At 44.1% G+C, this 22719-nt stretch overlaps 1 protein-coding gene across 13 annotated transcripts in view; it reads left to right on the top strand.

Annotated features, from left to right (window-relative positions):
- The window catches only part of plecb (plectin b), a 135254-nt gene that overhangs the window by 53207 nt on the left and 59328 nt on the right, over positions 1 to 22719 (top strand). For 2 of the 13 annotated variants that reach the window (XM_084053669.1, XM_084053658.1), the window contains exon 1: positions 6856 to 10585. The exons of 6 other annotated variants lie outside the window; for them this stretch is intronic. In XM_084053669.1, the coding sequence (XP_083909795.1) occupies positions 7366 to 10585 (3220 nt within the window). In that variant the 5' untranslated portion in view covers positions 6856 to 7365. Of the gene's footprint in view, positions 1 to 6855; positions 10586 to 15837; positions 15966 to 22719 lie in introns of those variants that run through there. 5 more of the 13 variants (XM_084053666.1, XM_084053664.1, XM_084053670.1 and 2 more) reach the window with 4 other exon arrangements.

Here is a 22719-nt window from a genome sequence, read left to right as displayed (position 1 = left end):
ATTTGTATGCCTCTGTTGACAGTTGTCCATCCGTCCGTCCAAACGCAATAACGCAATATCTCAGGAATGCCTGGAGGGAATTTCATGACATTTGGCACCACTTTGACTTAGTAGTAGATGGTCAAAGGTCAAGGTCAATGTGACCTCACTGAACACGTTAGTAAATTCCTTCCCAGTCTTCATTCATATGAGTCTGGACAGCCAACAAGATGTTTTTACCTCATTAGTATTATTACTTTTTTTCTTATCTTGTTATATTGTATTGTTGTGTCAGAACAGTCTCTGGGGAACACGTCCCACCAACATTTCACAGCTTGTGCCTGTATGAGTGACAAATGAAATCCCTCTTGATTCTTTTGGTGGAGCCACACAACCACAATGCAGTATTTCTAGTTATCTTTTCTTTGTATTTATCAACTGGACCAAAGACACCAAGGACTGGACATGAAAGCAAGGCATCAACAATTGGGGCATTTTATTGACATAGCTGTCAACAGACTAAACAACGGGGCAAAAACATCAGATGTTCCTTTGTGGCTGTGTTAGTGTCCCGTCGCAGACCTCACAGTTACCGCTCCAGCTGCTTTCAGTAATCTCTATCTTTGAGAGATTCCCGAGTGAGGTGTTAGTCCTCTTACACGTGTCAGCTCTTTCAGAGGGGCAGCTGTCCCCAGGATGAAGGGTCAACCACCCTGACTCACCAGGCCAACAGGTTCAATAAAAGACTCTACATCAGGGGTCTTTCAGGCCAAGGACCCCTTAGCTGAGAGAGAGATGAAGCAGGGACAGAATGCAGAACAGACAGGTTGCCGATTAAACCTTTTCATAGATTTCATAGATAGCTATAGACTTGTTTGGCAGCACTGTCATCAGTGTATGTTGGATTCATGTTAATGTGTATTTTCAGACATTTAACCACTTAAACCGTCAATACTTAGTAAACTTGACCTTTCACTCTGTACTTAGTCCAATCTTTTTTCCCTCTACTCCAAACGCCTTTGCCGCCTTGTAGATTGGCTATTTTTGGCTAAGGTTCTCCTCAGAATAAAGATGCTAGGGTTCAAGTGGTTAATGTAAAAAAAAAAATCCTATCACACAAACCTTTGGCGGCCCCCCTGTAGTAACAATGAGGACCCCCTAGGGGTCCCAGACCCCTTGTTGAGGACCCCTGCTCTACATTATGAGACACTTTCATTGACAGAAATGTCAGTCATTCTAACATCTAAAATGTTCACATGCGTCTTTATTTTGTGATTCAAATACGTTTCTCCAATCACTTTCCAGTCATGATTCATGTTCATGAGCCTCTCTCTCTGCTTCTATTCGCATATTTGTCCATACTCAAAATGTATTTATTTACACACGTGAATTGTGTTCAGGAATAAAATCTTCAGTTTGCACTCAACTTCGATTTTCCTGCCACATGGCAAAGTACTGTACAGTAAGAGGCATAATTCTTTCCAGTTGCCTCTGTTTATTTAGAAAACTCCAGTGCCTCCTCTGTATTGGCTGAGGGAGGGGAGTGAGTCAATTTTGAAGCCCTCCTTCAAACAGAGAGCTGCCAAATGTAGCTATTGTATAAATCTTGCTTTTCAGACGAACCACTTGCACTCCTAATTTTTTAATACCTCATCAGCGCACAGTAAAATCCAGTGTTAATTTAACGCTGAAAGTGTAAAAAGGAGGACCCAGCCAGGACCATTTTAAAACATCTAGCGTTAAATTAACAATCTGGATTTTATCTGTAGTTCGCTCATGAAATTGCCTGTAAGAAAATGTACATTATTCCATTGAACTCTCTGAGACACGTGGGTCAAATCACAGTGGCAAAGTCTTATCAGTAGTCGTTTCATTCTTTTTTTGGCAAACCATATTTTCTATACCGCACAGTAGTGTCTATATTGAGCTCACTGGTATGTTTCAGCTTCAATTGAATTCTGAAGAGGACCGTTCATGTGGACTCATACAATAGCCTGTAGGAAATGTTCTGCTGACCTTTGCTTTCTCTGAACTTGGCTGTATAGTGACACGGGTCTGGTATCAGAGTGGAAGGCACGTGTGGCGGAGCGTTAAGCCCACAGAGAACATAGCCTTTACGTTGGGCCGGTAGCCAATCCCCCACAGTCAGTGCTGACAGATCTATTTTGGGAAGGCAGAAGTACGCTCTTACTAGGCACAATATCTACTGAGACCCCTTTCCCTTATGATTATATTTGTAATCACCTGTCTCAATCATTACATTGGCACACATCATCACACACACACACACACACACACACACACACGCACACACACACACACACACACACTCACACTCACACTCACACTCTCTCTCTCTCTATTTTTGACCAATCATTCAGCCGATAATGCCAATCAAATGACCAACCTCCACAGCGTAGCGTAAGAAGGCATAACCACAGCCACAGTCATGGTAATCTGTTAGGTAGGGACTGTGATAGTTGTTAGGTGGGGGGAAATTGAGCAATTACATTAATTAATTGCATTTGGAAGATGCTCTTACAGTATATCGTCGGTGTCCAGCCGGGACCAGCTAACTCCATTTTCAGTTTATTTTTATTTTTTTCATAAATCAATGCTATTGAACCCCCTTTACATCTGTGTAAAGTTTTTTTTTATAATAACCTATGAAAAGTATTAAAAAGCGCCTCTGACGAAAACTCCCAACTCCATTGGATCCTCAAACTGTCCGTCAAAAACAAACAACTCCCCCCTCCTCTCATGCTCTCCACTGCTGCATACTATATATACAGGGTTTTTGCCAATTGTCAAATATAAATACTACAGATTTAAAAAAACGTAATTCAGACTTTTTTTTTTTACCAATTGTCAGATATAAATTTGAACAGTTTTCACTGTGTAATTTCAGCGTTAAACCAATATGCAGGATGTGACTGAATATCACTCATGTCAGACTGCATTCATGCTTTACCCTCCACCTTTAGCAGAGACTTTAAGTGAACAATCATTTGCTCTCGGCTCTGGTCACCGTTTTGCGGGGTGTTTTCACAAACCCAGTGACTGGAAGGTTTAGGCAACACACAACACACAACAGTGTAATAATAAAATGTTTATGGATAGGTAAATGCAACTGTGGTTGTTATTGTTAGTGCAGTAGGCTACAGATTTAATAGGCTACAGATTCTATTAATCATGAATGTATTTTTTTTATTGATATGCCATTTATTTATTGTTGGTGTGCCATGATTGCTTTTGTTAAATACATTTAGTATTGAGTATTGAGGCAGAATTGTTTGTTGTACTCAACTGTAGAAGAACAACAGTGGTAACAGTTAGATCCATGGATGTTTCCAATGCATGTTAAACTAAAAGTTGTTTAAGTACAGTATTCAGCTTGATCTATACTTAGTATATGAGGATGGCGCACACCATAAATAGCTGATCTCCAAGCTCACAATGCGTTGTGATGTGTTGTGAGCTTTGAGATTCATTGTCAGCTGTTCTTATCAATGATTGACAAAACCTCCTAACTCCACTTGAGCTGGATTTGGGTAAAGTGGTGATAATATAATGACAAGTATCTGATAATATATAAAGTCACAATACCAAGTTTGATGAGGCAGTATTGCTTTGTTTTAAAAATATAAGGTTTTCTTCATTTTCTGAAAAATGTATATTTTGTTTTTCATTTCCTGAACAATTACCATTTTGGAGTTAGCTGGTTCCGGCCGGACAGCAGAGATATATTACACACACACACACACACACACACACCTACGCACATGCACACGCAAACACGCACGCACGCACGCACACAGTTGTAGTAAATATCCAAACATGTGAATAAGTAACCAACATACTGTATATCTGCATAATATAATCAAAATAGGTGAGCACTGACAATTGACTGGGCTCTGGGCCAGTGTAAGAGTCACTGCTAAACCTAGAACTTCGCTGAGCTCTCTGTGAACAAACAGTGCATGAGTTTTGAAAAAAGGCTGCCTGGTATTCATTCATTCAACCTTTATTTAAACATTTAGGAAAGATCATTTAGGGAGTATGATTTTTTGACTTGGTTGGCTTCATTTGCATAAGTTCTTGACTTTCCTCCATAATAAAGGATTTAAGACAAGATAAGATTAGATCGGCTTTATTGTTCCGAGGGGAACTTTGCCATGGACACATGCAGTATCTGTTGTTAAAAATACAATGGCAACATAGTGCATACATTCAGTACATACAGATAAAATCCAGTACAAACACGGACTGCCAACACATTGCACACTGCCCATGAACGACACTTTGCTTGTTCTGTGGTAACCATTGTTACTTACGAACTGGAAATTCATTGTGTAATCAATTCAATACCATCTTACTTATTCACGCAAGCTCTTTCACAATCCAAAGTACTCATACTGTACACACACACGCACACAAATACCAGTTTGACAGTTCTACAGCCACCTCCACTCTGTGATAGGCCTTGGCATGCCATAGAATATTTCTTCCAAAGGACTAAGGGATGTACATGACGGGTGAGAATGTTTCTGCGATCACAGGGGCCTCAGTCTCTCTGACGGGACATACACAATGTTCATAAATCACATACCCTTCCAGCTATAACAGTCAGAATAATTACAGTACACAGTACTTGCATGAGGGACATTTCATGGTACATCTGGTGTAGGTGGAGCAATTAATGGTAGAACCCTCTGCTAGCACCTCCTAATCTAAATAATTGGTCATCAGAGGCAAATCAGTGTTGTGAGAAAGGAGTCCTTCTCATAACAGCCTCAGTAAACATATAAGTAAAGTTTATAACCGGCCAGTAGACACTGTCCCAGCTGGGAGGTTTCGTACAAACCTTGTTAAGCAATTATTTAAGGTTCAAGGTTGAAGGTTCTTTATTGTTATGTGTTGTGTACGGTACATAAGTGTGAAATGAAATTTAGTTCGACTCCTCAGACAGCAGCAAAGTAACATGATGAACGCCAATCATAGGAAAACAGGAGAAACAAAAACAAGCATCTTTACATTATATAATACACAATGCCAGTTTGTAACTGTAACATTGTTGGAGCATTATGTAACTCTAAAAAGACCACTTTGCTTTTACTGTAATTGCATGCAGTTATATTTAATATGTGGCTTGCGGGTGAAAGCACCTACAGTATTTCAAAACTATAATGCCTGCGGATTAATTTGGGCAACTTGACTGCTGACCAAGGGTCCCGACATAGCCAAATAGATTAAGGAGTTTTTGTCAGATCACAGTACAGTACGTTTGTGGACGACTGTCTGCAGAAGTTACGGCGTCATCCAGCTGTCCAAGAGGGACACATTTATGGCCATCCGCTGCACCGCAGCAGCGAAACAGGATATTTGACTCACTCGGAACTGGCTCACTTTATATGGCTGTTGCCATGGCAATTCAAAAGAAAACACTTTCCCACCAGTGTTTGGATGTGTGTATTATGGTGGCTATGTGGTTCCAAGCCATGGAAGTGTGCATCATCAGTACTGCCCAGCCACTGCAGCTTCGCAAACTAAAGTCCTTGAGCTCTGAAACTGTTTCAGTTTCCACTCTGTCTGCGCTTTTGCATAAATGAGAGTAAGTGATTATATTTTGAGTATCGTCTCCTGTCCCACCCCACTACGCCTGGTTAGTGGGAGAGTCTCACTGACACAGAGAGAGATGAGAGCGAGACAGATGGACAGAGAGAGGGAAGTGATCTAGGCGATAGAAATATGATATCATGTTTCTGAGAGCATGGAGAAGGTTAGCTAATAGCTTCAATGTACACTTCTTTATATAGTTGTGTGAGGGTGATTCAGGGTATTCCCAGCTATATTGAGGTAAACTCTTTATAAGCCGGCTGAAACAGGGGAGCACAACTTTAGTGCTCCTTACAGCCTATTGCATCACTTTAAAGAGCCACAACGGGAAGCATTGGTCATTCTCTTTATTTCTTTCCACCTGCCGGTTGCTCGTGACCCACAAAATAAACACAGATATGAATAGGCTTGAACTTAATATCACATCTATTATTGGATGCATTCTACCGGGCTGGAAATAAGCTACAGGTATCTGAATTGTTTAAAACGTCATGGCCACAATGTCCTTCCAACTGGAGAAAAAAAATGCTTTGTAAATATGTGTGTAAATATAGAGAGCGACAACGTTACACCGATTTTACAAGATCACAGGGTCCTGTGTGTCTTTTCTTCAAATGTCAGACTGTGGAGCACATCAGAGACAAATGTCAAACAGTCAAAGCACAGCTCTCTGACTCGTTAATGCTCACAGACTGTGTTTAGAGGGAACGTTGTCCAGTGATATCCAATAGTAGAGGTGCAAACTGGACACCTTGTGGTTGGTGGCTTACTGTACATGAATGGCCCATGTGTCTCGGAGTCGGATAACACTATCAAATCCAGAGTGTTCACTGAAGTCAGAGAGAGTAGAAATGCACGTGTAAGTGTCAGTGTCTACACTCTCAGAGTAAAATTACCTCTCAGGACTTTGCAGTGTACATTCATGCGAAATAGGTGTGTCTCTTTTTCATCACTAATCTCCCAGTCGAACAACCCACTCTTAAAGTCTGTGTGTGTGTGTGTGTGTGTGTGTGTGTGTGTGTGTGTGTGTGACACACAGCAAGGGGGGGCGTGTGCTTGCCTGACATGGTATGTGTGTGTGTGTAAAGACGAGTAGGTGGGCGGCTCCGTAAAAGTCGCAGAGCTACAGAACGTGCTTGAGCATTCTCCATAGGTGTGCTACTCCATTCACTTGACTTTGCTGTTATTCTTTCTCTCAAGCATATTGTTACAGTACTGTACGTCTGCTTTTACAAAGATTTGTTTGTCCTTTCCTCCTCGCTGTCATTCAGTCTCATTTATGAGAAGGACTCATTTTTCCATGCCAGCTTCTCTCCAGCATTAGAAGAGAAGGAAGGTAGGAGGAGCTGTACAGAGTGTGTGGCGTTCTCTCTCTCTCTCTCTCTCTGTTTCTATTTCTCTCTCACTCCCTCAGTTGCACACTCTCTCTCTCTCTTTCATTCTGTCATTGCCGTCTAGGCAGCACGGAGCCTGTTCACTTAGAACAGCACATTCTGAACTTTGTTTAGAACTCTTCCCGCTGAGGAATATTAATTTTCTTCACCGGGGAATCGAGGGGAACAAAAAGAAGCTGAAGAAGAAGTAAGGTGAAGAGAAAAGAAAAGGATTTATTAATAGTTTTTCTTTTTTTAATAACAGTTGAAAAGCACGTGGCAGCTGGTTTTGCCACTGGACCATTACACAGTCCAAGGAGTGAGATCATCCAGTTATTCGTCTGTGTCTGGTGCTGTTAGTCATAGTTTTTGAGGAGGCAAACAGTCCTAGAGCACAATGGTGGCTGGAATGGTGATGCCCCTCAGGGAGCTGAGGTCCATCTATGAGCTCCTGTTTCGAGATGGTGTCATGGTGGCCAAGAAGGACAAGAGGCCTCAGACCATGCACCCTGAGATAGCAGGCGTGCGTAACCTGCAGGTGATTCGTGCCATGGGTTCCCTCAAGTCTAAAGGCTACGTGAAGGAAACGTTTGCCTGGAGGCATTTCTACTGGTACCTCAGCAATGAGGGCATTGTTTACCTGCGCGACTACCTCCGCCTGCCTGCTGAGATCGTCCCCGCCTCCCTGCAGAGGGTCAGGAGGCCAGCGGCCACCCTGGCAATCGCCCACCGGGCCGCTCGGGTCCAAACCGTTGAAGGTCCCACCTCTTATGTTCCCAAACCAGGGGGCAAGGCCGGGGCAGAGAGCCACGAGGCGTTTACTGAGCGCCAGGGCTATCGCCACAAAAGGACGGGCGACGGAGAAGAAGAGGGCTACTCTCATGGGACCCCCAGGTTCAGGGGTCGGCAATTTTCGGCCGAGCCCGTCAGACCAAAAGCATCATGGGAAATGGAGGACCAGGCTCAGCCTCTACCCAGGAAGGGGAGGGGCTTCCGCAGTGAAACGGCAGCCATGGAGGTGAGCCAGGTGAGAAATGTTTCTGTGGCAGGCAGTGGCAGTAAGCCAGTCATGGCCAGTCAAGTCCAAAGGCAAAGCGCTCAGGTGATCCAGGTTCAGAAAACATCCTCAGCACAGGAAGTTTTTCAGACAAAGGCAGCAATGCCATTACCTGTGGTTGCAGTGGCTGCAGTGGCTGCAGGTGCTGCAGCATCAAAGCTTTCCGATGAACCCTCTTCTATCAAAGCCAATAGGGAGAAGCCGAAGAAGGCTGGAAAAGAGGCTCCCATGCAACCAGAAGCTGCTGCCATTAAACCAGTTATCTCAGCAGCGCCTGTTAAAGAGGTCAAAGATGAGAAGATGAATGGGGAGGTGTCAGAGGAACCCATTAAAGCAGAAATGATGGCTCCAGCTGAACATCAAATTGCAAAAGAGCAGCCTCAGAGAGCGGCTATAAGTGTTACTCAAGAAACTCCCAAATCCCCAGCTGAAACTGCCACGATCAAGTCTGTCACCTCAACGCCTCCCACTATGCAGCTGAAGGAAGAGGTGAAGGTCCCAGCTAAAGCATCTTTTAAAAAAAATGATCAAGAAGAGGCCAAGAAAACTGCCGAAGTTTCTGTCACTATGGAGACCTCCGTGCTCCCCAATGAAACTGACATTAGCAAGCCAGCACTATCTGCTGATGTAGTCCTGGTGGAGAATAGCATTGAAGTTAATCTGACTCAAGAGCCTCTTGATGTTAAAAACTTGAAAACAAAACTCAAAGCCGTTGAAGTGCCCAAAGTTGCTACGGTGACCATTGCAAAGGAGGCCCCGAAAGTGGCTGTTGAAACAGCCATTACAACGATGACTACATCAGCACCCACAGCTCCTGTTGAAGAGTGCAACAGTGTCACAGAAGACACTACAGAGATACACACACTGTCAGAAGTGAGTACCAGTGTTACAATGACCTCACAGGTCATGAAAGCGGAAGAAATACCAGTTTCTGTTGAGAGCTCCAAATCCGCAGTAGAGGACACTGTGTTATTGCATAATGAACCCTCTGCCCCCCAGCACAATGTTAACATCATCACCACTGAAAAGGTTGTGGAAATAAAAACAGTGACGGAGGGTGGCTCCAAAACTAAAAAGAAGAAGAAGAAATCTAAAGACAAGGCCCTTGATGAGGTGACACTGGATGCAACCAATTCTCCACCCCTAATTATCCCACAATCATCACACTTATCTGCCACCATAATGCCTCTACAAGAAAAGTTGCCCGAGGTTAAAAAACCTGTTGAAATAGAGATAACACAGGAAGTGGCTGATCAAGTTGTGGGCCAGAGCAATGCTAAATCAGGACCAGCTCATTCAGATCAATTCTCTACAGTGCCCCCGGTGGAGGTTGCAGTCACTGCGGCAGAGAATGTTGAAGTGACCAGTGTACACAAAGTAACACAGGGACCACTATTAAGCTCTACTGATGAGGTCACTTACTCTAAGCTGACTTCACTGACCCACAGGGAGACAGTGACATTTGAGACTGTAACTGAGGTGGAAATAGTGACCGTACAAAAGACGGTCAAAGTGGAGCTCACACAAGAATGCTCCAAACCTGCAGAGAAAAGCTCTGCACAGCCAATAGAGTTGCAGGAACCTGCAGGTGAGCCTGCGGCTAATTCCCCAGCAACCATAAACATAGCTGTGGAAGAATCCTCAGAGGCAGAGGAGAAAGGGAAAAATCAGGCTCTACCTCAAGTGTCAGAGACGCTAATTACTGAGTCTGTCTCCCCACCTGCCGCAGAGCCACTAACATTCACAGAGGTGATATCAGTGCCTAAGGCCACCATAAAACAGGGTCCTGTCAAGGGCCCTGGGCCAGCAGTGACGGATGGGCCCAAAAAGATCTCTGTTGAAGGAATGTGCAGCGAGGAAATCACACAGGCAGCAGCTGCTCTCACTAAGGCCCAAGCAGACAAAGGGGAGGAGGAGCCAGCCCTGCTCTCAGAGAAAATCAAGCGGGAGGGCCAGAAAGAGAAATCATCCTCCTCTGCGAGGGAAGCACCCGCAGCCAGAGAATTAGCGTCAGCAGCAGTAGAGGCAGTCGGAGCCGAGGAACAGGACAGCCCCCTCACTGAACAAGGGGAGCCTCCCATAGTTGTACAAGAGTCGGCCACTCAGGCAGCCAAGCGCAGCGCAGAGCAGAGGGAGAAAATACTCTCCGTGACTGAGGCCTCGGAGCAGGAGGAAGACAGGAAGAAGGATCAGGACACACCCTCTGTCACTGCCACACCTGCAGCCGCCCAGCCACACCTGGGAGACACCTGTCAGCCCGTAGACCCTGAAATTGACGAGGCAGCCATGAGGAGGAAGATTGTAGTGGTCGAAGAGATCATTGAGGTGAAGAAAATCTCCAGTCCCGAGGAGGCTGGGGGTCAGTCGCCTCCTTCACCTGTGAAAACCGAGGAGGAGGAAGGAGAGGAGCTGGACCTGGATGTCCTTGAAGCGCTGGCTATTGAGCGGGCGCTCCTGGCAGGGGCAGCAGCGTGCGGCGCACAAGGAGCCTCACCTGACGCAGAGTGGGACCACTCGCTGGACGACCCTGAGGAGAAGACCTGGCCTAACTTCGTAGAAGGTAAATTACTTTACTTCCTGTCCTGCCTCAGCTGCTCTGCTTGCTGAATGTGATGTCACAGCTGCTGGTCGGGTTTACGCCCCTTCTTTGAAGTATGGGAGGTCTGTGCGTTTGGGGGGTAGGTTGATCGGGTGTCTAATTGCTCTATTGTGGTATCGTATGTTTATCGTGTTTTATAGTCTGACACATATATTTTTGCTGTGATTGTTTTGACTTCTCGTTCAAACCATTGTCTGGGAGGATTTGATTATAGTTCTAGTAGATTGAAGTTGCATATCACAGAGCCCATCCCTACAGTACAGTGTATTTTTTGATGTGAGCAGGGGACAGTTTCTCTTTGGGAAAAGTTTCAGTGAGATGACTAAGAGTCAGTTTAGATACGGCCGGCTGTGATCCATTAACATATGTATGTGAAGATACATGTGGTATTGGTGACACTGTAATACTAGGGAAGTTGCTCACGCCCTAGTGTAGAATGTAGATGCTATGCATTTTTTTTACAAAAGCAACAAGACTGAGATGCCTCTCTTGTAGACAACCACAGGTGAAAAGTATGTTATTCACAAATGGCAACATGCTGCAGCATAGATGGTAAACAAAACATGCCAACACACATCCCTAAGTATTATCTCTCAGCACATTGATGTGCTTTAGTAGCAATCATCTCTCAATGAGGACTTTATACTTCCAAACTCACTTTAACAAAGTTAAGAAATTCTAGCTTCTCTTTGGTATTAACTGAGCTTTTTGAGCTCTCTCTCTCTCTCTCTCTCTCTCTCTCAGTCACAGCAGTAGTCTCAAGAGGCATCTTTTGTGTGTTTGCCAGCTGTGATGATCCAGACTTTCAGTAATTCCAACAAGGTGGAGCCGTGTGTGCGAAGCGTGCAGCCTCGCCTGGTCCCTGCAGGAATAGACTTGCGGGGTGGAGGCGAGGGGAGAATCAATGACAGAAGGGGGGTGTGGTGCTTTTGGGAGCCTTTCTCCACTTTACTCCATTAAGCCTGTGTTCTTGGCACAATGATAATGTTTCTGGCTTTCTCCCCTCTCTTGGGTAAGATAAGACTGGCCTGGAGAATGGTCTGTGTGCCCCCTTGCATGTTACGCAATGTTTTGGTTAGGATGTGGGGGTTGCGTAGATGATATATTATCGTAACCTGCTCGGTTGCCTACTTCTGGTACACACACTAAAATGTCAGTGTTAATTTAACTCTGTGTAAAAATGTGTCCATGATGGTGACGATTTTAGTGTGTACCGACTCATGTATTGGCTGAAATGAAAGTACAAATCACTGGGTTTCACTTCTGACACACACACACACACACACACACACACACACACACACACACACACACACACACACACACACACACACACACACACACACACACACACACACACACACACACACTACACAGCGTGAATCAAATGATGATTCTGAATCACTGTCTTATGACTGGACTTGAGTCATTTAATAACTTCCACAAAATAACTTGGAAGGTTATTTGGATTTTTGCAGTCTTTTACAGAGTGGATAGAGAGCAACGCACATGGGCGTTGTCTGTTGTGGGTGTGAGCAAGAGGAGACTCGGGAAGTTGGAACAGTTTGCTCATAGTTCTCTGGGTGTGTTTGTTTGGTTCCACACGTGAGAGTTCTGCAGGTCTGGATCTAATTAGCTCCCTTGTTCTTGGATCAATTTTCTGTGTTAGTCATCAGGAAAGAAGTTCTTCATTCTGATGTTAGATATATGGTACTAAAGCCACACAAACGGCAAGCCCAGCTCATCATAAGATACAATTCATCCTGTATACATTAACTATATGATCATGTTTTGTTCAGAATATCCAAAATATCAAAACAAACTAAATTAAGGCCTAATCTTCATCATGAATAATATGTAATGATTACATTCTAACTGCATCCTCAACCTAAGATTTAAAGGGACGCATTAAGTATGAGGAAGCTACAGTGTGTCTCTAGATGAAGATGCCACTTTAATCTAAGCTCACACATACACAGCAGTACCATCACAACAGATGACCACTCCACAATATTTTTGCTAACTCACTGCTGACATCTACTGTCTGCTATCAGTCATTGTCAGCCAGCTTGGATAACCATCTGTACAGACGAGATTACCACACTGAATTCCTAAAATTCCTATCAACACTTCATATTTTTGTGGCCTTAATGTGCTGTAACTGTGTTTTATTATGTTGTAAATAAAATAAATATATATATTTTTTATACAGAATCATATTCAAGATGAGCCTTATTTAGTGCAGAGACCTAAGTCACTAGGGCATCCATGGTATGTTGGCTAATTGAATAGCTGTCACCAGAATCAGCCACACCCTAGGACCGCGCTTTGGTGTCTGTTTATCTTGTTAAAATGAGGTATCAATCAGTAATAGCCATGTGGACACCAGGTGCATTTGGTCAAGCTGGTCGCATTAACTGGTATCACTGGAAACATTGCTTCTAAGCTCCTTTTCACGAGGAAAACTGGCTCCCAAGTCTGAGATTCCAAGGACACACTCGCACCCCTTTGTCGGAGACTTTTACTGTACCAATGAACAAAGGCCGGCTGTGACATTGTGTCTGTGACATTTGATTACTGAATGAAGCGGGCTGTGCGTGCTCAAACAAAAGCAGTACAACAAGTAGAGATTGTAATGAGCCTGAAGCGGCATTTAAAGTCTACCCACCGCACATGGCACCAGGGGCTATTAGAGCAAGTCATATCCCAGACATGCCATTTAGTTTCTCCAGTCTGTATTTCCATCTCTGAAAGTATGCCCAGTGCATTTTTGTGTAATTCATCAAATGCTAGCTATACTCTCCCTTTCATTACAGCAGAACGTGATTGTTTCTTTTCTGGTTGCCGTGACTCACCCCAGACCAGTCGCAAATCAGTTAGCCTAAATTACGAGCCTGACCTTTCCAAGGTGAAAAAAACAACCAGGGGACGGAGTCCTGTTAGACTTGTGCCCTCTATCAATAGCCTGTGTTGTGGCTCGGCAGCTAGCCGGCGTTGCTGTGTGGGGCTGGCAATCTCGCCTCTGTTTTGCTCAAAACAAAGTTAACCAGTCTAGCTGCTTAGGCCTATCTCTTACTGCTGACTCTACTGTACCTTTGAAGTACCATCTAAAGTTCTATTGGACGCATCATGTCAGGATAGAGAAATGGAGAAATATAAAGTAGAGAAATTATAGTATAGATTAGCCTAAATAGCTGCCTACATAGCACTCTAAGTATAATTCTGGGTATACAGGAAGATCCTCTGTGTAAATTTAACTCTGACAGTGTAAAATGGACCACTATTCGGGTCCATTTGTACACTGCCAGAGTTAAATTAACACAGAGGATCTTCCTGTGTACACAGTGTACGGAGCCCTAGCTGTGTATAATTCTCCAACAACGGAGTGCTAACTGCCAGTTTGTATTGCCTCTCGCTGGCATCCACAGAGGAAAAAGGCTGCTGGAAGCAGCTTTAATTGCCGTCCAGTGCAATCTAATGAGCTCTGCCTGGCCAGCGCCAGAGAATGAGTGGGTAAACTGCTGTAGCCATGGAACCATGTGCTGCCCACTGTAGGCACAACGCACAGATCGATAACATATGGCTTATATTGAGGATTTGTCCAAGAGTGATTGGGATGTTAGTCATTTCCCATGGTGTGTTTTTAACGTCACAGAGGCTTTGTGGTTTATTGGAGTTGACTAATAAAGGTTGCATACTGGAAGATTGTTTAGCTTTGTGAGCTTTCTATAAGTAGAAACACGCACACACTCCCGCCCCCCACTGACGTCTTCCACACATTCTGCAGTGTGTTTATACTTGTTTCAAAGCTCAACCTATAGTGTTTAACTTTTACCATGACCCTCCCGTGGGGTGTCTTTTCTCAGGAGATAACACACTGTCTGCCGCTTCGTGATCGATTATTAACTGGAGCAGAGCAGGACCTCAAGAAGATTTACTGTGTATCCGAACCACTCCCGTATTAGGAGCCTAGGTTAGGTTTCTGTGGCATAAGTGAGCCCAGAGGAATCTGTTTCATGGGGCTCAAGTTTAGAATACCTTATGGGCTATAAGGGCAGACGCGAAAGATGAATGGATTGTGTGGTAGACGTGTACTCATTCATGTACAGTAGGTCATGGGTTCATGCAGACATGTGAGTATGCCAGCTAGTGATTGTATGCCATGAACCTCTCGAAAGCCCCCACTTGGTGTCATTGTATAGCCGCCTGTGCTGCAGAGACATTCAAACGCAGTGCCCACATTTCATACCTGCTGGCCCAGGAGAAGAGACTAGGGCCAGCTGGCTGTTCTCCAGGGACTGAATGAACTTACTTTCAACATTACAGTGAAATTACATGTATGTCAACACTGTCATTTAGAGTACCATATGCATAAGCTCAAACGTGCTATAGTTAGAATATGTAGACCATTACTGGGCTTCCAAAAGCAATGGGGGATGAGCATTAAGGGAGGTCTGGGCCTCTCAGTCCATGCTAAAACATCCTCCACCCATCTATCATTCAATACACAACAGGAGTTCCACTACTGACATCCAAGCAGATCAATTGCCTGTTTCTTTCTTTGTGCTGAAAGATTACAGAGTTACACATGAAGTAAACATTAATTAGTCCTTATTCCTGATGCGTAAAATTCTTTCCTTCCTCTGTTGCTATAATTTATTTCTGTTTTGATTCAGTTCCAACGGTTCTCCCCTAATGACATCCAATTCACAATCTCATACACAAACGAGTAAGCTATGTACCGTATGGCTTCAATGTGCTTTCTGGAACAGCAGGACTTAGGTGATGAGTCTAAGTATGTGCTGACAGTATATTATGGCTCTGCCATATGGTCATCATGCTCTATCTCACTCTACGGAGTGCTCTCAGATGGTTCGGATGGGTGTCTTGACCAGGTGGAGACCTGTGACTTAATCTCACAGAATACGTCCACCGTCATCGCTCAATGAGGGGGGGGAGTTTGCCTGCGTCTCTAGGGGAATCTCCAGGGACGACATGCAGCCAAGTGGCCGCCAGCGAGCTTCCATCAGTTGCTAACTCTGACACAGTGTGATCATCTGGTGGATATTTATAACCCGCATACAGCACCAGCCCTCTCCCCCGGTCCACACACCCCTCTCAGCCCCCCAGGATCCTGCCCCCTTGTCAGTCTGCCGCCCCCCACCCCCTCCCTTAGCAAACGGTTAGGCCAGCAAAGAGTACATTGACAAGTAGAGGGGCAACAGGGCAGTGGCGAGTGAGCAAACAGGAGCCTCTTTTCCCTCCATTCCCCCCTCATTTCAGCTCTCTCAACGGCCTCCTCTTTTTCTCCTTCCCGTCTTTTAAATGAAGATCATTCCTGGTAGGTTAACATTGTATGTCTATCTGTGGCTCTTGGCCTGTCCGTCCTTCTGGCTCTCTGGTTTTTATTTTATCGTTGCTGACTAAGGGATTTTTGTCAGACACAGTGTGTGAAATGTCATTGTGCTTAAATTAAGAATAACATTGGCTGAGCTTCTTTAAGGTTTCTTTAGAATATCTGTTGCTAAGGCTGCCCGGTGCCGACCCTCTACCTTTAACAAGTGTCCTACTGTCCTTCCACTCAGACTGACATATGATAGACATGTGCATCAACAGCGGCAAGCGGGTGTGACTTAAAGAAAGACATGTGCGGGTGTGTGTGTGTGTGTGTGTGTGTGTGTGTGAGTGTGTGTGGGTGTGTGTGTGTGTGTGTGTGTGTGTGATGGCTCGCTGTGGTTGTCTTGGCTATTTGCGATAGCTGTAAAAACAGGGCCACCTGTTATTGTCTCACACAAGCAGTGGACATCTGTGAAAGCCTGTTTGTTGTTGTTGATGTTGTGTGGGGGTTCTGTGGGAGGTGAGGACAAACATTATAATGTTATGCTATCTCAGTGTCACGCCACCCATGTAGTGTGTGTCAGCGTTTCTCAAATGGGGGTACGTGTACCCCTAGGGGTAGAGGGATGTACTACAGGAGCTACATGAGAGAAAGTGGAACATGGACAAATGTCTGTTACTGTTATGTTTAATGATAAAACCTCCTGACCTGTAAGGTTTCAACCAAATTAAATCAAAAACTTGATTAGCACAACTGTTACTGAAAGAAAGCGAATACTTATTTGCTTTATGCTGTTTTATTTTGAACATTGACATCAAACTGGACTTACTGCAGTGTTTTGGCCAATGTTTAAATAAAAGCTGCTTAGGAGGCACTAATTGCTCTCTCACTCCATTTCTGATTTGTAATGTTATATTTTTCAAAAGGTGGGTTATCATTAATTCATAGCATCACTATGCTAGTTGCGGTTTTCTAAGCAAAATGTTTAGTAAAGGGAGTACTTGGATTCAGAGATCATGAGGGTACTGAAGCCAAAAAACTTGAGAACAACTGGTGTATCGTAATGATGTTCAGTAAAACTAGATGACTTTCCTATCTCTGAGATGTTAGTAGTTTTGAGATATTCATTTCAGTACATTCAGTACATGTTGCAATCACAGTGTGATTTAATAGGAGGTATCTGGGGATGAGTAAGAGATGGGATGGGAGGATTTCGTCAGAGCGATGGATGTTTAACATAGTTGTTGGGGATAGGTCAAAAACATGGCTCACATACGGTATTGTGTGTTTGTGTTTGGCATGGATTAGGCTATATGGGCTGTTTGACACATGGTTAGCCAGAACACTTCATAACAATTAAGTAAAATGAAAGGTTATTTTTCCACACTTTAATTTTTGTGGAAACATGTCATCTACAGTAGCTCTGACAAAAATAAAATTCATAAGCATTACGGAATATCTAAACCCCCACTAAACATGAACCAGAGAAGTACATCAAATAATTGAGAAAAAAACAACAGACGATCCGTGCACTTAGGAGTAAGAAGGAGGAAAAGCCTTTATTTATTAAACGGCAACTGCCAACTTGTTTCGACCTTGGAAGGTCTTCATCAGGGCGATAATTATTAAAACAATCAGTTGTGAACTGGAACCTCAACATTCTCTTTTCAGAAAGTAAAACTTGGAAAAGAAGGTGGAGTAGTAGTGGAATCTCAAATGTTTTTGTTAACCCATTAAGATCTGAGGCCGATTCTACTAAATGTCAAACAGTTTTCTGAAAAATGTTTTCTATGTCAGTGGTTCTCTTCATGTCAAGGACCCCCAAAATGATATGTATTTGGCTGTGGACCGCCGGACCCCCATCTCAAAATATGTTGTTCCAGGGAACCCCAGAACCAAAGATTTTAGTTAAAAATGTTTGCTTTAAAAAATATATATATTCAAAGATTTACACAAATTTTCATTGTTTTCAAAAATAGCAGATCTACAAGCATAGCATGGCACATAGTGACGCGCTATGAGCTTGTATATCTGCTATTTTTGAGTAGCCAAAGTATAAAATGACATACTTTCCCGTTATTAATGGGTTAATCCAGATGAATATTTGCTGTGCCAATCATATGTGTTTGAAGAGAGCCACGTGAACAGGGTGACTAGATAGGCTGAGATGAAGTCTAACAAGCCCATTGAGTGGAGTGTACTGTAAACACTCTGACACACTGACATTTAATCACACAGACGTGACGGATATTCTGTATGTTGGGCGGACAATACAGAACAAAAATAACACCACGGACATGAGATTGGCTCTGCGACGAAGGTCCAGAAGAAGCAGACAGGGAAATCCAGTAAATCAAGTAAATAGTCTCAGGGTGGAGAAAACTGGGGGAATTCTAAAGGTGTCGAATGGCATGTCCTCTTTTTAAATTCCTTGCTCGCCCCCTTCCTAGTCCTACTGCCCCGCCCGCCCAACCTCGCTCCCCTTTCACCCGATGCCCATCCACCTGTCATCGCGGAGAAAAATCTTGTCCCCCGGTTTATCAAGGTCCTAATGCCGGCAATCCCCCCAGGACACGTACTCCCCGCCCTGGTGGTTTTGGGGCACATAATCACCCTCATTGCAGTCTGGCGCTTGAGAAAGAACAACGGGCAAGGTAAGGGATGCGGGATGCATTATGGGATGAAAACTGACCTTTCAACATTAGGTCCCCATGGTGGAGAGGGATTGAAGTGGATCAACTGGAAGCTGTGTTGAGCCAATATTCTCCTCCTCTACTCTCTCTCTCTCTATCCTCTCTCAGTTCTGCCCTGTTGGTGGTTGACCCTGCACTGTCTTTAGTTTTGCGCTGATACACAGTATAATGATATTTTTGGTGTCTTATAACCCCTTAAGGGATGGGTCTTGGAACAAGACACGAAAATATGAATTCATTCATTCATTCAAACAAACCTAGTGGTTGGAGATGGCAGTAATGCAACAGTGTATTTTTTGGTGTGTTACTATCATACCAGTAAATCAACTTAAATTTGTGGTTAAATATTGTATTATAATACATTTTGATATCTAGCCTACATAACACCCACTAACACATCTTTATGATTTGACACGATGTGCATCTAAGGTCACCTTCATAATTGTATCCATGCAGTTCATTAGTTGTACCTCTCAGAGACGTATCCAGTGAAGATACCACCACTTGTTTCTCATGCCAATTACTGCCTGGCGATTGAAGTGACTGCCAAAGGGATTAGCCTTCATTACACTGAGACTGCACAGTAGGCCTCCAACTTTGTCTAGCATTTGTGTGACCTGAAAGTGACAGTCTGGAATGGCAGCCCCCCCCCCCCCCCCCCCCCCCACCCCCCCCCCCCCACCTATAGCCGGTCTCTTCTCCACCTTTACACACACCCAAACCTCCACCGAACCCCTTTTTTGTTGCATAAAAAAGGGAGCTGAGTGCTGCTTCCCGTTGTGGAGAAGTTCCTCAGCAATGTGTCTAGTCACGTTTGCTCCGTCTTGATGTGTGTGCGTTTGTGTGATTGTGTATTATTGAGACAGGGCGTCTATAGTGTGTCTTTAATAGGATTAAACACTGTGTGTAGGTGATGGCTCAGTGTACTGTCCCAGTACCAGGACCTGCCGCACCCTGAAATGTCAGACAAAAGTTCAGAGAGTTGAGTGCACAGGTGTGCCCGTCCCTTCAACAGTAACACTTTGATCTCTCTGTTTATGTTTAGGCTGGATTTATGTCATGTCAGTGAGACACGAATGCCCAGGGAAAGCAATAGGATCTTTCATCTTAATGGCTATATTTTTAGATTCCGCGTATGATTACATATTCTCCATAAGGCATTAAAATGTTACCAAACTTTTAAAACATTTAAAATTCAATGATAACATAATTTTTTTACATAAAGTAGGCTAACTATGATATGCTGCTCTTCCTCATAGTGACTGTCGAACAAGGTCTATCAGTTGTGTATCAGCTGCATCAGCTGTCCATTTTCACTGGCACCAGTTCAGCACGATGACAGCCCTGTCCCCCGTCCACTCACTACCACCTCAGCTAAAGTTATCGCAATGAGGTGCATCAGGATCACACTATTAGGCCCCCCAGGGTTTCACCATCTTCTCACTGTGAGAGCTTAGCACGTAGTCAGATGTACTTTGTTGCGCTGGTGGTCCGGAGGTGAGAACACGGACACATACACATGCACACTCCTTTGACCCTGTTGAAACGAGGTCAGTTAAAAGGTTGTGAGGAAAAGGGGAGTGGTCAAGTAAAACTGTAAACACTCTCTCTTTCGCACACAAAAGTTGCATCACTCTGCATTCTCTCAGTGACCTCTGACCCCTTCATCTGTGTTTGTTTGCCATTTCCCAGGTAGCCATACATGGCACGTTGTTGCCCCTGGGGCTAAGCTAGCTAAATATACCAGATTTTTTTTTATATGCTCAGCTCCTGTGCGTGTCTTTGTAAACGCATGCTCGTTGAAGGGTATTATTATAAAGCGTGGGTTTTAAAGCCAGGCTTTTAATGGCATGTTAGATTGCTTTGCATAACTGGCTGGGGAAGAATTTTCCTATCCAGTTTTTCTCAGGCAACACAAGTTGAACAGGTGCACTACTCGGCTAAATCAAGCCCACATTCTTGCTCATTGCCCTCACAGAAGGTTTGTATATAAAGAATGTGTCACGTCACTTATAAATTGCCACTAAAGTGCAACTTCCTGTTTGAGTTACAAAGGCCAATGCTTCTATTGTATTTGACCATATGTTGTCAGCTCTCAGCAATCGTTCCCCGGTTGTCTCAAAGATGGCGGTAGAGTGTCACAGCCCTGTGTTGCCGACATTTTTCAGAAAATAGCAGATCTGCAAGCTTTTCCAAAATATTAGTCAAAACAGGGGCAGCCAAAGCTGAATGGGTAGAGCCTGCCTGTCCCAGGTTCGATTCCTGGCCCTGGCAATGTGTCAAGGTGTCCCTGAGCAAGACACGTAACCCCTAATTGGCCCCCTGCACTCCTCTGTGGGCTGTGTGAAGCTGAAAACAGAAATTAAATTATTATTATTAATTAATATCGGTCATCTGTGATCTAAGTAAGCCTTGTTGAGTCATGAGGCCCTTGGGGCAGGAGCCTATCTCCTGTTTCTGTTGCGTGAGGCAGCTTGATGTACAAGTACACCCCTTGGACATGACGCTAGAATGTCGCAGGGACTTATATTACCCCAATCCAACCCTTGATAATGAGTGCCAAGCAGGGACATCAAATCTGTCATCTAGGACTCTCCAAAATTGGGATTGTTGGGCTGTAGAAGATATCATTTTAACCTGGCTCTGGTTTGGGCCTGGCCTATGGAAAGTAGTGTGTGCTTCCTGGAAACAACCAACACTCCTACTCCGGAGGCATTTAGTGAGGGAGGGCAGCAATCGAATACACTGGTGTGTCATTTTAATGATGCCAGGAGCTGTGCGTATATTCGAAACAACCCATGTCCTCCATGCTGCATTGGCACAGCAGACATAACAGAAAGCTCCAGAATTTCAAAATAAACAGTGAACACATGCACCAGGAGTGCATTGGGTACCCAGGGGGGAGAATATACGGTATCTGCTGCGTTTGTGGTTGAGATTGTTGGCTTTTTCTGGCCCCTGGGCCCATAGAAACACATCCGGTCCTATAATGGAGGTTTATTTATAGACCTCTTGAACCCATCTGGGGATTTCTCAGTGCCCCCCTTGGTCCCTTGGTCCACTGCGCTGACATCAACACTGTTTACTTTGCATGCACCATGTGTTTCGTGTAGCTGTTGCTATTTCTCAGTCTGTGACCACTGGGGTTTCGGTAAACCCAGGGACGGCAGTAGCTGAGGGGGTAGAGAGGCCAGCTGGTAATCAGAAGATCACCGGTTGGCCCCCCGGGCCTGTCCAGTATATGTGCCGGAAATGTCCCTGAGCAACACTTAACCCCATGTTGTGAGCTTGTAGATTTGCTATTTTCGCGTAATGTTAGCCCCAGAAAGAATAGGGACGCTAGGATTCAAGTGGATAATAAAGGTCTACCTTTATTCTACTGAGATCTAATGAGAATCTTCCTACTGTGAATGGATACTACCCTTTCATCCTTTCTATCTCTCTGAAGTGTACATTCTTATGGCTTAATTATATGTTCCCTTACAAGTACAGTTCACAAACTGTTGGTCGGTAATAACATTATAAAGCTCTAAGAGCCAATGTAATTTTTTTACAGGCTAATATTAATGAAACAAAGCATGCTGCTACCAGCTGAGCGGTTTAAACCTGGAGATATTTGTCCATATCAGGCATGACGCGACCCAAAGCCTCGTCTGGTGGAATCCAGGACAGAGGTCAGTCTTGTGTAAAAGGAGTAGACTGAATATTCAGGTCACTGTCCCTTTTAAAAGTGACCTAGGTTCTGTTCAGCTGGGAGTGACCTGTGGTGACCCGTCATAAAGTTTCACCTCCTAAAGTTGACTGGCGTTGGTCAGTGTGGGACCGGCTGACCGCCCACGTAGGCCATTCCATTGGCTAGATTATAAATCAGCACTGAAATAACAGTGTGTTATTACATGCATTGCTAGGTGATGGATAGTTTACTGTTGTTTGTTTATCCTTCAGTGATTTTCCAGGTTACACGGTAACACTGAAAACTACTGTATGGCGATAGCAATTATTATTCATTTTTCGGGGGGAAGGGGGGGGTATCATGAATCATGATAGAATCATGGTACTTTGTT

Source organism: Gymnoscopelus microlampas (assembly GCF_963454915.1).
Source record: "Gymnoscopelus microlampas genome assembly, chromosome: 3".
Classification (NCBI taxonomy): domain Eukaryota; kingdom Metazoa; phylum Chordata; class Actinopteri; order Myctophiformes; family Myctophidae; genus Gymnoscopelus; species Gymnoscopelus microlampas.
Note: the sequence above shows the minus strand (reverse complement) of the source record. Positions and strands in the feature narration are given on the sequence as shown.